The following is a 14,195-nucleotide window of genomic DNA, read 5'->3' on the forward strand; positions in this document are numbered from 1 at the left end:
TTCCTTATGTCTTGCCATTACATTAGATGTAATTTAGCTGACACATTTATCCAAATGACAATTAGAAATGTTTGGGTCATGGGCTGGGATTTGAGCCACTGAACATCTGGTTGGAGGACAACTGCTCTACCACATCAGCCACAGCCTGCCAGCTTGCCAGCTTGCAACTGGTATAATACGGAAAATAGTTGGAGTTTGATGCCTCTTTGTCTGGGGCTGAATTGGATTTCCCCGAGTACACTACAATGTACTGCTATCTATAACCTGACCATGGGTACTGCTTGAAGAGAAGGGAGGATATGTGGAATGAACCAAATTCTATTCTATTCTCCCAATGGTCAACTGATTAACGTGAGAGGATTGTCAAAGTTTCCTCAACACTGGTCAAAAATCAAAGTAACATGCCTTACAGTACAACTAGAGGCCAAGTTAATGTCACCCAATCGTCAATTTATTTCTGCAATGTTTTCGCCCTGACAATCTGACAAATGATTTCCATGTAATAATAATTTCACTTCTCTGCATGCTCTCTGACAACTGTCTTTTTACTCTGCCTTGGAATCAGATACTTTGGAAGGGTCAACACTGTCAACAGCACAATATTAAGAGCTAAATTTGATCGAGCATTGTCTAAGGCTTATTTACTGAAAGTCTGCATCACAAAATCTGAAAGTGATGGGTGTTAATTTGGGAGAATGTGTCACTATTGACTTGGATCATAGAAAGTAAAGGATCCACAAGTTATGGATATTTAAATCCATAAACTGGAGAGATAATGGTGTACATTGCAAGCTTAAATCTAAATAAAAAATAGTAAGAATTACATATTTATTTGGGCTGCTGTGGCTCAGAATGTCCACCTGGTTGTCTAACTTTTAAGTAACTGGTTTAATCTCCAGCTCCTCCTATCTTCCTATGGTCACTTAAACAACACACCAATTAGTCCCTAATGCAAAGATTTAATATGACTTTGTTGAGCTCTCTTTAGCTGTATCTCAATACTGTTACATTATATATGGAGTTGCTGTAACAAAATGGTATCACTGTCATCAGTAAGTCTTTAGATTTAATTTCGGTGACAACTTCTTTTGTTTTTTTCTCGCATTAGAGCTACAAACTAGCGGTTGAACTCAAACCTGACCGGTCCCAGGCCTGGATGAATATGGGAGGGATTCAACACATTAAGGTAGTGCTTAGCTACCCACTAAGAAATAACTATTTATGCAAACAACAGTAGTTTATGGTAGAATGAATGTAATTATTTTAGACCTACATCTGTTTTTGTCAAGACCGAAACACAAACAGAGAGGAATATTAGACTGTTTTCTCATAGGGTGTAAAAGTTTGATAGCATTTTCCCGTCAGATTTCTGCACCATGTGTAGTGAGATTGTATTAAAACATTTTTTAAATATGTACAGATATAAGTATGCTCCGGACATAAATCAAATCAATTTTGTGAAAAACAAGCAGCCACTGGAAAATCTAAAGTTCCTTTACCTCTAGTTACCTCTAATTGTACACTGTAATCCTAATTCAGGTAGGCCAATTTACTGTCCCTGCTTCATAGAAGTTGGCTCCTAGCCTTGCTGCAAAGAAATTTACAAAGACCCAGTTTCTTTTCTGTTCTTCTCCGTAAACTATTATTATCTAAATAAATAATGTTTAACATGATTAAACTGGCTTTTCTCTGTGTGTCTGCACATGCAGGGAGATTATGCAGCAGCTAGGATCTACTACCAGCGAGCCCTGCTTTTGAACCCTGGTTCCAAACTTCTTAAGGAAAACTTGGCCAAGCTGGACCGGCTAGAAAGGAAACTGACAGTCGAGGCATAGACCACCAAAGTCCGAAAGATTCTGCATCATCATGGGTATACATCAAGGGAGGAAGACACTGCCCACACTTCTGGAGCCAGTCTTGACAAAATAGGCTAGGATTGGATGGACTTGTTTAGACTGTAGGGTGATTGGTGTGTTGGAGTAAGGAGATGGATCATGTCACAGTTCAGAAACCCTTTGCTTCACCTGTCTTCATTATTCACCTGCCTGAGGCACCTTCCTGTCAGGTGGCTGAGGCAGAAACTGTAACTGTAACTGTTGAAAGCCAAGTTAATGGAACATAAAGTTTGGATCATTGTTTTGCAATGGTTTTGGAATGGATTGACACAAGATTAATTTATGTCTGTTCGATCTTGCAGACCTGGTAGTGACCTTGGGCCACATGCTCCAGTAACTTCTTTATAATTTTCTTAAATTTGTTCTTTAGAATATTCTGTAGAAAACTTGAATATAATCTGTATATATGATGTAATCTTAAACTGCAGAATTGTTTGCACCTGAATTCTTATATTGATAGTATGTGTTTTTAATTTGTTTTGGGTCAGGTCTGTCATGTTGGTTGGTCTGATGTTTTACTCTGCACGTTTCTGTAATCTGTGAAAAATTACTGTTTGTGTCAGAGACAGAGCAACACAAATTCAGTGGAGCTTACTTTCACTGCTTTGGTTTTGGGTCAGGTCGGATACAGGTTTAATCACCAGCTGACAGCTCTAAGCATTGGTGTGAGTTCACCGAAGTTGCATTGGGGACCCATTTCCGATCCATTCAGGCTGGATTTTGAGGGGTCTAGGAAGCATGTGGCCCCATTTTTTTTAGCAGTGGTTTTGCAAATATGTCCCTGGCCACATTGAAGCACTGCCTCCTCAATGAACACATTCAGAACATCTTCTAATGTCAAGCTATAACTGATATACTAAGATAATGGCCACTTTCGACTGTATCTCTCACGACAGCTGTTAATATCAGGTATTCCATGTTCATTTGACTTCCATTTTTCAGAACTCTATGTACAACCTGATTTAACAATGCTTCTTCAAGTATAATAAGTGTGTCTGGATGAGAATTTTGATATTTGTGGCCAAAACATTTGAAGCTTTTCATCATGCTATGTGGGAGTACAAATGGAATAATAAAAGAATAAAAAAGTAAATATAATGGTTGGAAATATACAGATATATAAAGAGAATAAGTATATGTGAGATAACCCTAAAACAAATAGGCAATTATAAAATAATAATTATAAGCATTTTCTCATTAAATTCTGTATATATATATATATTATATGTTAGAAAAACTAATGTTTTGTATATACAGGGACTTGCTATTTTTTTAAGAATTGAAAACACTAAATGTGAATTCTGTTAACCCTGTACTGCTAAATACAATCAATCAATCAATCAAATTGTAATTGTTTAGCCCATATTCACAAATCACAATTTGTCCCATAGGGCTTACACTCACAATACAAACGGTGCGGCATCTTGAGGGTGGCTTCTTGAGGTAAGGTCAAACCTGTTTTTTACCCCCAATGTGACCAATCCAGACATATATGCGATGAAATGATAATTACATTTAAACAAACGATTGGAAAATTTGGCATCTAACACAATTCAGCCGGGTGTAATCAAGGCTATTCACGTTCTAATAAGCCTTGTATTGGGCATTTGCATGCAGCCCAGAATAATTGAATTTAGAGAAGACACAATAACCTGTGTGGATTGTGTTTATGCAGAAGAGCAACAAATAATCATATGGCTCTATGAAGAATTTATATTCATATTTACCAAGGCGGGAGACATGTCATTCTTAGATTCTTAGCACTGATGACCTTAATGTCATATTAGTATAAAAATCAGCAGATCTTTCTCCACAACAACACATTGGTTTTCAATGTATATTTTGATAAACTAATTTTCAAATCCACAGGACTATGGATATTAAGCTAGATAATTTAAAGGGGACATAATATGAAAATTCCACTTTTGTAGTGCTTCTACACGGTAATTTGGGTATCTGGCATGTCTACCGTCCCAAAAACTCTGGAAAAAAACAACTCCCGTGATTTGTTGTGGTTCCTCTATGTCAAGTTATACGCTACAGTGCGTCGAATGGGATTACGACTAGAATTGACGTCACAGTCTGTCGATACCTCGGGTCGGGCAGCGCAGTGGGCCGCAGCCAGTGGGCCAAGGCGCTGTGGGAACGAGACTCTGGATTCAATTTTTCATTTGACCAGTTTCAAGCGGAGATAAAATACGTTTTTTGACCACCCAGTTCGGGGCAAGGAGGCAGCCAATCGCTTGCTTTTGCTCCGACAGGGGACACGCTCAGTGGCGGATTACACCGTTGAGTTCCACATCCTCATCGCGGAAAGTGGGATTCGCTCGTGCTGCAGAGCACCTTTTCCCACGGCCTCTGTGATAACATTAAAGATGAGCTAGCAGCTAAAAATGACTCTGAATCCCTCGATGAATACATTTCTCTAGCCATTAGATTAGATAACCCCCTTAGAGAGAGAAAGCAAGCACGTGCAGGACGCCAGCAGACCCCAGCTTCACTTCCCCGTACCACATTCAATTCCACTCCGCCATATCCAGCACCAAGTTCCACCTCCATGCCAATGAAAGGGAGCGGCGGTTCGGGCTTCGGCTTGGCCTTTACTGTGGTCAGCCCGGCCACACTCTCTCCTCCTGCCTGAACCGGCTAAAAGATGGGGCTCATCAGGTAAAGGAGTAACCCTGGTGAGCCATACCCAGTCCTCCACTTCCCAGATCCCCTCAAGAACATTACTAGAGGCAAGGTTGTTCACCAACGCCCTTTCTCTCCCCCTCAAGGTTCTGGTGGATTCCTGGTTTGATGAGAATTTCATCGACGCAGATCTGGTCGCTCAGAGCAACATTCCTCTCACTCCTCTCCCTAAACCTAGAGAGGTGAGTGCCTTGGATGGTCGACACCTGGCCAGAATAACCCACCAGAACAAGCCCCTCACCCTGGTTGCGTCAAGAAATCACCAGAAGAAATTGACTGGAGGAGAGGCATGGTGATTGGATGGAGCACTCATTGCCACGTCAACTGCCTTCGTTCTGCCAGCCGGTCATGTTCTCTCCCTCCATCACCTCCTCCTCACCCCCCAGACCTATCTCAGGTCCCCCCAGAGCACCGTGACCTCTAGGAGGTGTTCAGTAAGGACAAGGCCCTTATCCTAACTCCTCACCGACCCTATGATTGTGCTATCACTCTCCTTCCGGGACACACGCTTCCCTCCAGCCGTCTTTACAATATCTCCAAGCTCAAACACCCGCAGGAGGACTTATCAGGCCCTCTTCCTCTCTGGTGGAAGCAGGCTTCTTGAAGAAGGATGGCTCCCTACGGCCAAGCATAGATTTCCGCGGGCTTAACATCATCATGGTAAAGAACAAGTATCCACTCCCCCTGATTGATGCTGCATTCGACCCGTTACACGAGGCCTCTGTATTATCCAAGCTGGATCTCTGCAACTCCTATCACCTGGTTCGGCTCAAAAAGGGAGATGAATGGAAGACGGCATTCAACACCCCTCTAGGACACTTCGGGGAATCGGGTGATGCCGTTCGGACTCACCAATGCCCCAGCAGTTTTCCAAAGTCTCGTTAATGATGTGTTGCTTGATATGCTCAACCGCATTGTATTTGTGTATTTGTGAAAAATGTGTGTTCCCTTTTCTATCAGTCCCTTTCCTGGGATATATCGTGGAGAGATGTCAGCTTTGGATGGACACAGCTTAAGTTCGGGCAGTGAGCGAGTGACCAACCCCCGGGACCAGAAAACAGCTGCAGTGTTTTCTTGGCTTCGCAAATTTCTACCGCCGGTTCATACGGGATTACAGTAAGGTAGCTACACTACTCACCAGGCTCACCTCACCTAAGATCCCTTTCACCTTGTCCCCTAGTGCGGAGAGAGCGTTTGTAGGGCTCAAGACGCTGTTTTCCACCGCTCCGGTACTGTTTTACCCTGTTCTGTCCAAGCAGATCGTGATTGAGGTGGATGCCTCAGATACCGGGGCCGGGGCAGTCCTCTCCCACTTCCCCAGGGAACGGTTAGTTGCACCCTTGTGCCTTTTTCTCTCACCGTTTCTCTCCTGCCGAGCAGAACTACGATGTCGATAACCAGGAGTTGCTGACCATGATAATGGCGTTGGGAGAGTGGCGCCACTGGCTGAAGGGATCTGAGCACCCGTTCATCGTGTTGACGGATCCTAAGAACCTGTCGTACCTCCAGTCAGCTAAGAGACTTAACCCACGACGGCCTAGGTGGGCTCTGTTCCTGGGACGGTTTAACTTTTCCTTAACTTTCAGACCTGGTTCCCGCAACACCAAGCCAGACGCTCTCTCCCGGCAGATGGCCCCGTGACCCCCTGCCAGTCTCCGGAGACCCTCCTTTCTCCATCGTGTATTGTGGCAGCAGCTGTTTGGGAGGTGGAGTCCCGGGTCAAGGAGGCCAAGCTCACGGATCCCGGCCCAGGTAACGTCCTCCTGCTCGTTTGGGAACATGCGTCCAAGCTAGCCAGACAGCGCTTTTGATAGACAGGCATGGCTCGGACATCCTGACCGTCCCGGTAGGACGCCCGGAGGCACCCGTTGGGGAGGGGGGGGGAACCGTCACAGTTCCTCCATGCCTTGAGTGCCCCCTCCCCCTCTCCTCTCTCCTTTTCCTACATAGGTGCAGCGCATTCCATTAGATGACTCGGCGGAGGCTCACGAGGGAGCGCACCTACCCTGACTGTGCGGCGAGTCATCTCCAGTTCGTCCTTGTCACTACCGTGGTAGATAGTCGTTCTCTGCCCCTCTGTCTGTTTTCAGTCTCATAACCCCCGTGTCTTTCCCTCTGTTCTCCAGGACTCTTCCCTTGAACCCTCCTGCTATCCTCCCAGCTGATGATCTCCCGGAGCTATTAGCACCCTGTCATTCCGCCTTGTCCCATGTTAAATAAACACCCTTGAACGCACCACCATCATGCTCTCTGTTTGGCCTCTGCTCTGGGGTCCTTCCACCTGACCTGAATTGTTAGTCTGTTTTAGCCAATGCACTGTACTTTGCTGTGGTATGCTGGGGGAGCAGCATCGGAGCCGGTGACACCAACAGACTTAACAAGCTGATTTAGATGGCTGGCTCTATCATTGGCTGCAAACCAGGATCTTTTGAGGTACTGGAGGAAGAAAGGGGATTGAACAATCTGTTATTCATCATTCACAAGCACCCTCTCTGCTCTGCCCACCCAATTGGTCAGCTCTATTATATGATATTTGAATCTGCCAATCACATTTATTTTATTCGCCACAATCAGAATTTCCTGATTTTTTTTTGTGGATAGAAACTACAAGAGATGAGAATTGTACAGTCTTATTGCTCAGGGCAGGAATGACTTCCTGTATCTGTCCTTGCAGTAAACCAGTCTGTTGGAGAGAGTGATCTGCTGTCTGTCGACTAGGTGGTGGAGAGGGTGCTCATGATTGTCTATAATGAATAACAGGTTGGTGAGACAGAGAAAAAGACTGTGCCAATTTGAGAGAGAGAGAGACTGTGGCAGCCTCCTTTTGGGTTTCCTGGTAACATCATCTAACTGTCTGGGGGCTTTTATTTTGAAAATCCAGCCTCCTTCAGGCTTCCTGGTAAGGTGTCATTACAATCCAGGACTTTTTGTTTTGAAAATCTAGCCTCCTTCAGGCTTCCTGGTAAGGTTTTAACACCATCCGAGGGATTTAGTTTTTTTACCACATGGGTGCTTTTAAGTTTAAAGTCCAGCCTCCTTCATGCTTCCTGGTAGAGTCTTATTACCATCCAGGACTTTTCTTTTTAATATCCAGCCTCCTTCAGGCTTCCTGGTAAGGTCTTATTATCAATCAATCAATCAATCAATCAAATTTTATTTGTATAGCCCATATTCACAAATCACAATTCGTCTCATAGGGCTTTAACATGGTGTGACATCCTTTGTCCTAAAACCTCAGCAAGAGTGAAAGGAAAAACTACTAAAAACCCTTTTAACAGGGTAAAAATACGTAGAAACCTCAGAGAGAGCCACATGTGAGGGATCCCTCTCCCAGGACAGACAGAAGTGCAATAGATGTCAGGTGTAGGAAAACATCATCAAGATTAAAGTTTTTAGCAGCACTGATGAGGGTAAACATTTTGAAGGATAACTTCAATACTATATGTAAAGCAGTCCTGCTGCAATCGTCTCTATGATTATGGTCTATGGTCAGCAGCCAGCAGGATCATGATCCGCCATCCAGATCAGATGCTACTATAGTCCACAGTCATTGTCCCCTGCCGCTTATTAGGATCCATCATCAGCCACCGACCTCAGTCGTGGTCCACCACCATTATATGATGCCAACGCGACACAGGATCTGCAATTACCACTACGATCAGCCCGCAAGATATAGAATCCGCCATACTGGATCCACCATTGCAACCTCTGATGCGCGATCCACAATCATAATCCATGGTGCGGCCACAGCGGGCCCGGATCTGCGGGCGATAAAGCGAAGGGACTCGGGGAAGGGGTCAAGTCAGTAACATGTACTGCTGAGATATGACTTACTTCGATGTGATAGGGATGAAGAGGAGGAAGTAGAAGCTGGAAAGAAAAACTCTGTGTTTCATAAATTCCTTTTGCGTGTAAGCGTCATCAGGGGTTTTTGCCTTGTAATCAATGATACAATGATACAGGCCGAACTTGGGAGTACACTGAGGCTTAAGGTACATCGGACTGGCTACTGGTTTGTATGGTAGTACGATGAAAACCATGTGGTCCACTCAGTAGATCAGCCATCGATACCTCTATGCCTTTTTAGACTAAACGCTTCCTATTTTAGAACATAGGAAAAGTAACGTTCTGCCTCACTAATTAGCCTACTCTTAAACGAACAGATGGTGACTGCCAACCGAAATAAAAGTGTTAGATTATTACACAGGAGAGGGGCTTGATGGCTGAAAGCTCTGGCTCCTACTCTACTTTTAGACACTTTAGGGACGACAAGTAAGCCTGAATTCTTGGAGCTGAGTGCTCTAGTGGGTTGATAGGGTACTAACAGCTCTTTAAGGTAAAATGGCGCCATATTATTCAGGGCCTTGAAGGTGAGGAGGAGAATATTAAATTCTATTCTAGATTTAATTGGAGGCCAGTGTAGCGATGCTAATACTGGAGAAAATCTTGGTTCTCGTCAGAACACGCGCTGCAGCATTTTGGACAAGCTGTCGAGTCTTTAACGACTTACTGCTGGAGCCTGATAGTAATGAATTACAATAGTCCAGTCTCGATGTAACAAAGGCGTGGACTAGTTTTTCTGCATCTTTTTGCGAAAGGACATGCCTAATTTTTTTGATATTACGCAAGTGGAAAAGGGCTGTACTAGAAATTTGTTTTAGGTGTGAATTAAAGGACAAATCAGGATCAAGGATCACTCCCAAGTTCCTGACTGTTTCATTGGCAGCAAGGGCAATGTCGTCTAGCACAGCTATATCATGAGATAATGTATCTCTAAGGTGTTTAGGGCCAAGTATTATAACTTCTGTTTTATTTGAGTTTAATAAGAGAAAATTGCGGGTCATCCAGGTTTTTATGTCCTTGAGACGTGCTTGAAGTTTAGTTAATTGATGACTTTGTTCAGGTTTTAATGACAAGTATAATGTCATCCGCATAGCAGTGAAAATGTACTGAGTGTGTCCTGATTATGTTTCCTAGTGAAAGCATATATATTGAGAATAAAATTGGGCCGAGCACGGAGCCCTGTGGAACACCATGGTTAACTTTGGTGCGCACAGATTACTCATCATTAATTTGCACGAATTGGGAACAATCAGAAAAATAAGATTTAAAAACCAGTTTAGGGTCGTTCCATTAATGTTAATTAACTGTTTAATTCTTTGTAAAAAAAAATTGATGGTCAATTGTGTTGAATGCTGCACTGAGATCTAACAGAACTAGGACAGACACAAGTCCCTGATCTGAAGCTATTTGAAGGTCATTAGTGACTTTTGCTAAGGCTGTCTCTGTGCTGTGATTGGCTCTGAACCCAGACTGAAAGTCTTCATATATATTATTTTCCTGGAGAAACTCACACAGCTGATTGGCTACAACTTTTTCTAAGATTTTAGACATGAGGGAGAGATTAGATATTGGCCTGTAATTGGCTTAAACCTCTTGGTCTAGTGTGGGTTTTTTGAGAAGGGGTTTGATTACAGCTATTTGAAAGGACTGTGGTTCATAACCTGATGATAATGACAGATTGATTGTATTAGGTAACAAACTATCAATTAGGGGCAGAATTTCTTTAAGTAATTTTGTCGGAATAGGATCTATGATACAGGTTGTTGGTTTAGAACCTGAGATTATTTTGGTAAACTGATCACGGGTTATCAGAGAAAAACTGTCAAAATAATTGGTTGGATTCTCAGTGTTCTGAGATTTCTGTTGTTGGTAGGGTATTAGTGCCAATTGAGGGCAGGAGATGGTTGATTTTATTTCTTAAAGTTAGAATTTTATCATTGAAAAAGGTCATAAAAAAATAGCTATTTAGGGATCGAGAAATACTGGGTTCGGTGGAGGTGTGACTCTCTTTCAGCCAGAAGAGAAACCTGGGGATGTTTTTGTTTTCTTCTTTTAGTTTTGAATAGTAGGCAGCTCTTGCTTTGTGGAGAGCCTTTTTATATTCTTTAACAATATTCTTCCAGTCTATGAGATTTTCAACATGGTTGCTGGAGCGCCACTTCCTTTCTAGTTTTCTTGATAATTGTTTTAACTTATTTGTTATGGAATTATACCACGGAGCTAATTTACTATGTTTGACATTTTTCTTTTTTAGAGGCGCTATTGAGTCTAATGTTAATTGTAAATAAGCCCCAGGAGCACGGTTCCTTATAAAAAATTTCGGAAACTTTCCATGGGAATATTAACCTCTGGAATTTGGGGAATATTAATGAGTCTCTATTCATTTATCCATCAATTGTAAAATATTTTTAAAGACGATTCCAATTGGCCAACTATTTATATCTCTGGCATTGCTTTAGCGTTTTTTTACAATCTTTTTTCTCATCTTACTCTACAGAACAATGCAATGTGCATATCTCATTTGTGGAGACATTTCACCCCAGCCAATGTAGAAGGAAAGGCTGTGTACATGTGCAAATACTGTGCAAAGACCTATGTTAAGAATGACACAAAGATGCAGAAGCATATAGTCAAGTACCCAAAGTTTCCTCAGGGCTCAAATCAGCCTATGACGAAACAAAATGTTTATATCTCTGTATATGACAAGGTAAATACAGTTAGTATAAAGTATGCCCACAATTTCCAGTTTATTCTTGTAGATTCCCGTTAATTCCCATGGAAAGTTTCCAACTTCTAATATTCCCGGAATTTTGCAACCCTACACATGAGACACAGAGCTTCTCTTTCCTGCTTTTCCATCCTTATCACATCAAAGTAATTCATATCTCATCAGTACCTGTTACTGACTTGACCCCTTCCCCGGAGTCCCGGATCGCTTTTCAGAGGTCCCAACAGTAGATCCAGTATGGCAGATTCTATATCGTGCGGGCTGATCGTAGTGGTAATGGCGGACCCTTGTCGCGTTGGCATCGGATGGTGGTGGTGGACCACGACCAAGGTGACAGCTGATGATGGATCCTAACTGGCGGCAGTGGACAATGACTGTGGACTATAGTGGCATATGATCTTGATGGTGGATCATGATCTTGCTGGCTGCTGACCATAAACTATGATTGCAGCAGGACTGCTTGACATATTGAACGTATTGAACTTATCCTTCAAAATGTTTACCCTCATCAATGCTGCTAAAACATTTAATCGTGATGATGTTTTCCTACACTTATTGCATTTCTGTCCGTCCTGGGAGAGGGCGTCCCTCACATCCCTCACCTGTGGCTCTCTCTGAGGTTTCTACGTATTTTTACCCTGTTAAAAGGCATTTTTTCCCTACTCTTGATGAAGGTCAAGGACAGAGGATGCCACAACAAGTTAAAGCCCTATGAGACGAATTGTGATTTGTGAATATGGGCTATACAAATAAAATTTGATTGTCTGATTGATAAAACAGTGCGTGAGATTCATACTAAAGTGTATGTGCACACAAAAGCCGGAAATGGCGTAAGTAAAAGAAAATTCAGAATAATAACAAGTTGTGCATGCATATTTTAAGGCAATTTTCACTTTATAAATCACAGTCCACCTTGAAACGTTCATAATTGGATCTGCTTTATACTCCGCCCTCTACATGCCCCCTTTCAACCATATTTGGTCAATGCAAAGCACCTCATGAATATTAATTTATCCTGCTGACCAATAGGTTTCTCATGTGAGTCATGGAAGAGTCACGGCATCTAGCGCTGAGAGGGGAAGCTAAACTTTCTGACACTGACATGAGGTGTTTGCTAGTGAGGTGGAGTCGAAGAGAGATTTTAATAAGAAAAATGCACAGACACACTGCTGCTGCTGTTCATACTGTGTGTGAGTGAGAGTGAAGAAGATAGAGAAAGGAGTATGTACACAGAAAAATATCCAATTCAAAGGTGGAAAAACAACACAGTGTCAGAATGTGAGGGAACTGTTTGCAATGTTTGTGTTTTAATCATCCAAAACTGCAGGATTATTAAATTCAGTGACAACTGTGATGTCCCCAATCTATAGAATTTAACAGAATTATTATTATATGCTTGGGTTTGTACTGGGATGGTTCGGTTCCATCTGTCGATCCAATACTGGACTCAGTTCCGCACAAAGATAACAGATCTATAGAATCTATATCAGCAGATCAGTCACTTGTGAACCCTTGTTTCCTCCTCAGCCTTCCATTCGGTTGCACCCATCAAGCAGCATCAAGCATGAGTGTCACGGCAGTATTTATATATTTAGAGCAATCAGAACGATTACCTCACATCAGTGGATCCTCACCTCCATTCTTGGATATTATTTAGACAGTGATTCAAAAATTAGACATGTCCTTTCACAAAAAGATGCAGAAAAACTAGTTCACGCCTTTGTTACATCGAGACTGGACTAATATAATACAATAATTAGAATTATTACTTGTTTAAACTAAACATGTGATAATTCAAATTATTTTATTATATTAGTAATATTGTAATATAATATTGCTATTATAAAAGTATGCCATTCTGTATGTTGAGTTTTAGTAGCCTATATATTGATTTAACATAAAAACCTTGTGCATGTGTGTATTTATTGCCCCTATCTGTTCTGTTTAATGATATTTCCATATGAAAACCCATGGTTATAATTATTCATTAGTATACATCTCATTTGTAGAGGGAAATCTTGTACCTATTTTTAAGAACATTATTCTATTTTTTAGAACATAACATAATTATTAATAAGTATCATAACTACATCTCCAGCGTTTATAACAAACCAATCTGTTTAAAAATCAGTTGAAAATTGAGCAAGTTATAGTTAATTAAAAAGTACATGTTCCACTATCAACACAATGTTATGGGTGAGCGAGCTGCCTGTGGCAAGACGGCCGCCATGTGCGGACGTTCGACTCTATTGGCCGGCAACGCGGATGAGACATCTAGTGTTTATATATATCTATGGGCGATGTAAATACCCAGTCGACGAAGAAAAAAGACGTCTCTTCTTTGTGTGCTTTGTCTTCGAAAAAACACGTTACTCCGCCTAGTGTTCTGGTGGTGAATTGCATTGCAACACGCGCAGCACGTTAAAGAAGTATAACCAAAACGAGTCCGTCGATGTAACTGCGTGGCCTTCCGCGGTTGCAGTCGCAGCCTTAACACACGTACACATGAACACGCGCGTCCACGCACGCATAAACGATCGAACGCGCGCGCACAAACAAACACACGCACACACAGAGACAGTCGAGTTGCACTTCGAACAGGAGGGAAATTAGAAGAGATGCGTTCACATGCCGTCGGAAATGTGAGGATTACAACGTAGCGATCTTCTGATCTTAGATTTATCAATCAATCAAATTTTATTTGTATAGCCCATATTCACAAATTACAATTCATCTCATAGGATTTATGCTAAAGGTTTTACGCAGAATCTGCGTTGTAGAAGGCCTGAATTGGGGATAATACCACGCGAACAAGTTGCTGTGTAAAGGCTATAAATGATCACAGTTTTTAATAATGAATGCATGTTATGTGTGTACTTTATCCGTATTCTGTGGTTTCAGAGCGCAGCGAAGCCTGACAATAACTGTTGCTATAAAAAACATGCTAAATATACAATTGGAAACACAATTGAGATCGTTTACTTAATATGATATGATTCGACCGCCGGATTATTTTTACACCTCTGCTTGCGGAGTTT

At 42.0% G+C, this 14,195-nt stretch overlaps 1 protein-coding gene across 3 annotated transcripts in view; it reads left to right on the forward strand.

The window, feature by feature from the left end:
• Positions 1-3,101, forward strand: part of tmtc1 (transmembrane O-mannosyltransferase targeting cadherins 1) — a 106,597-nt gene extending 103,496 nt beyond the window's left edge. For all 3 annotated transcript variants that reach the window (XM_062382913.1, XM_062382914.1, XM_062382915.1), the window contains exons 18-19: positions 1,109-1,186; positions 1,710-3,101. In XM_062382913.1, the coding sequence (XP_062238897.1) occupies positions 1,109-1,186; positions 1,710-1,835 (204 nt within the window). In that variant the 3' untranslated portion in view covers positions 1,836-3,101. The remainder of the gene's footprint in view (positions 1-1,108; positions 1,187-1,709) is intronic.
• Positions 3,102-14,195: the final 11,094 nt, after the last annotated feature.

Source organism: Platichthys flesus, chromosome 23, assembly GCF_949316205.1.
Source record: "Platichthys flesus chromosome 23, fPlaFle2.1, whole genome shotgun sequence".
NCBI classification, from domain to species: domain Eukaryota; kingdom Metazoa; phylum Chordata; class Actinopteri; order Pleuronectiformes; family Pleuronectidae; genus Platichthys; species Platichthys flesus.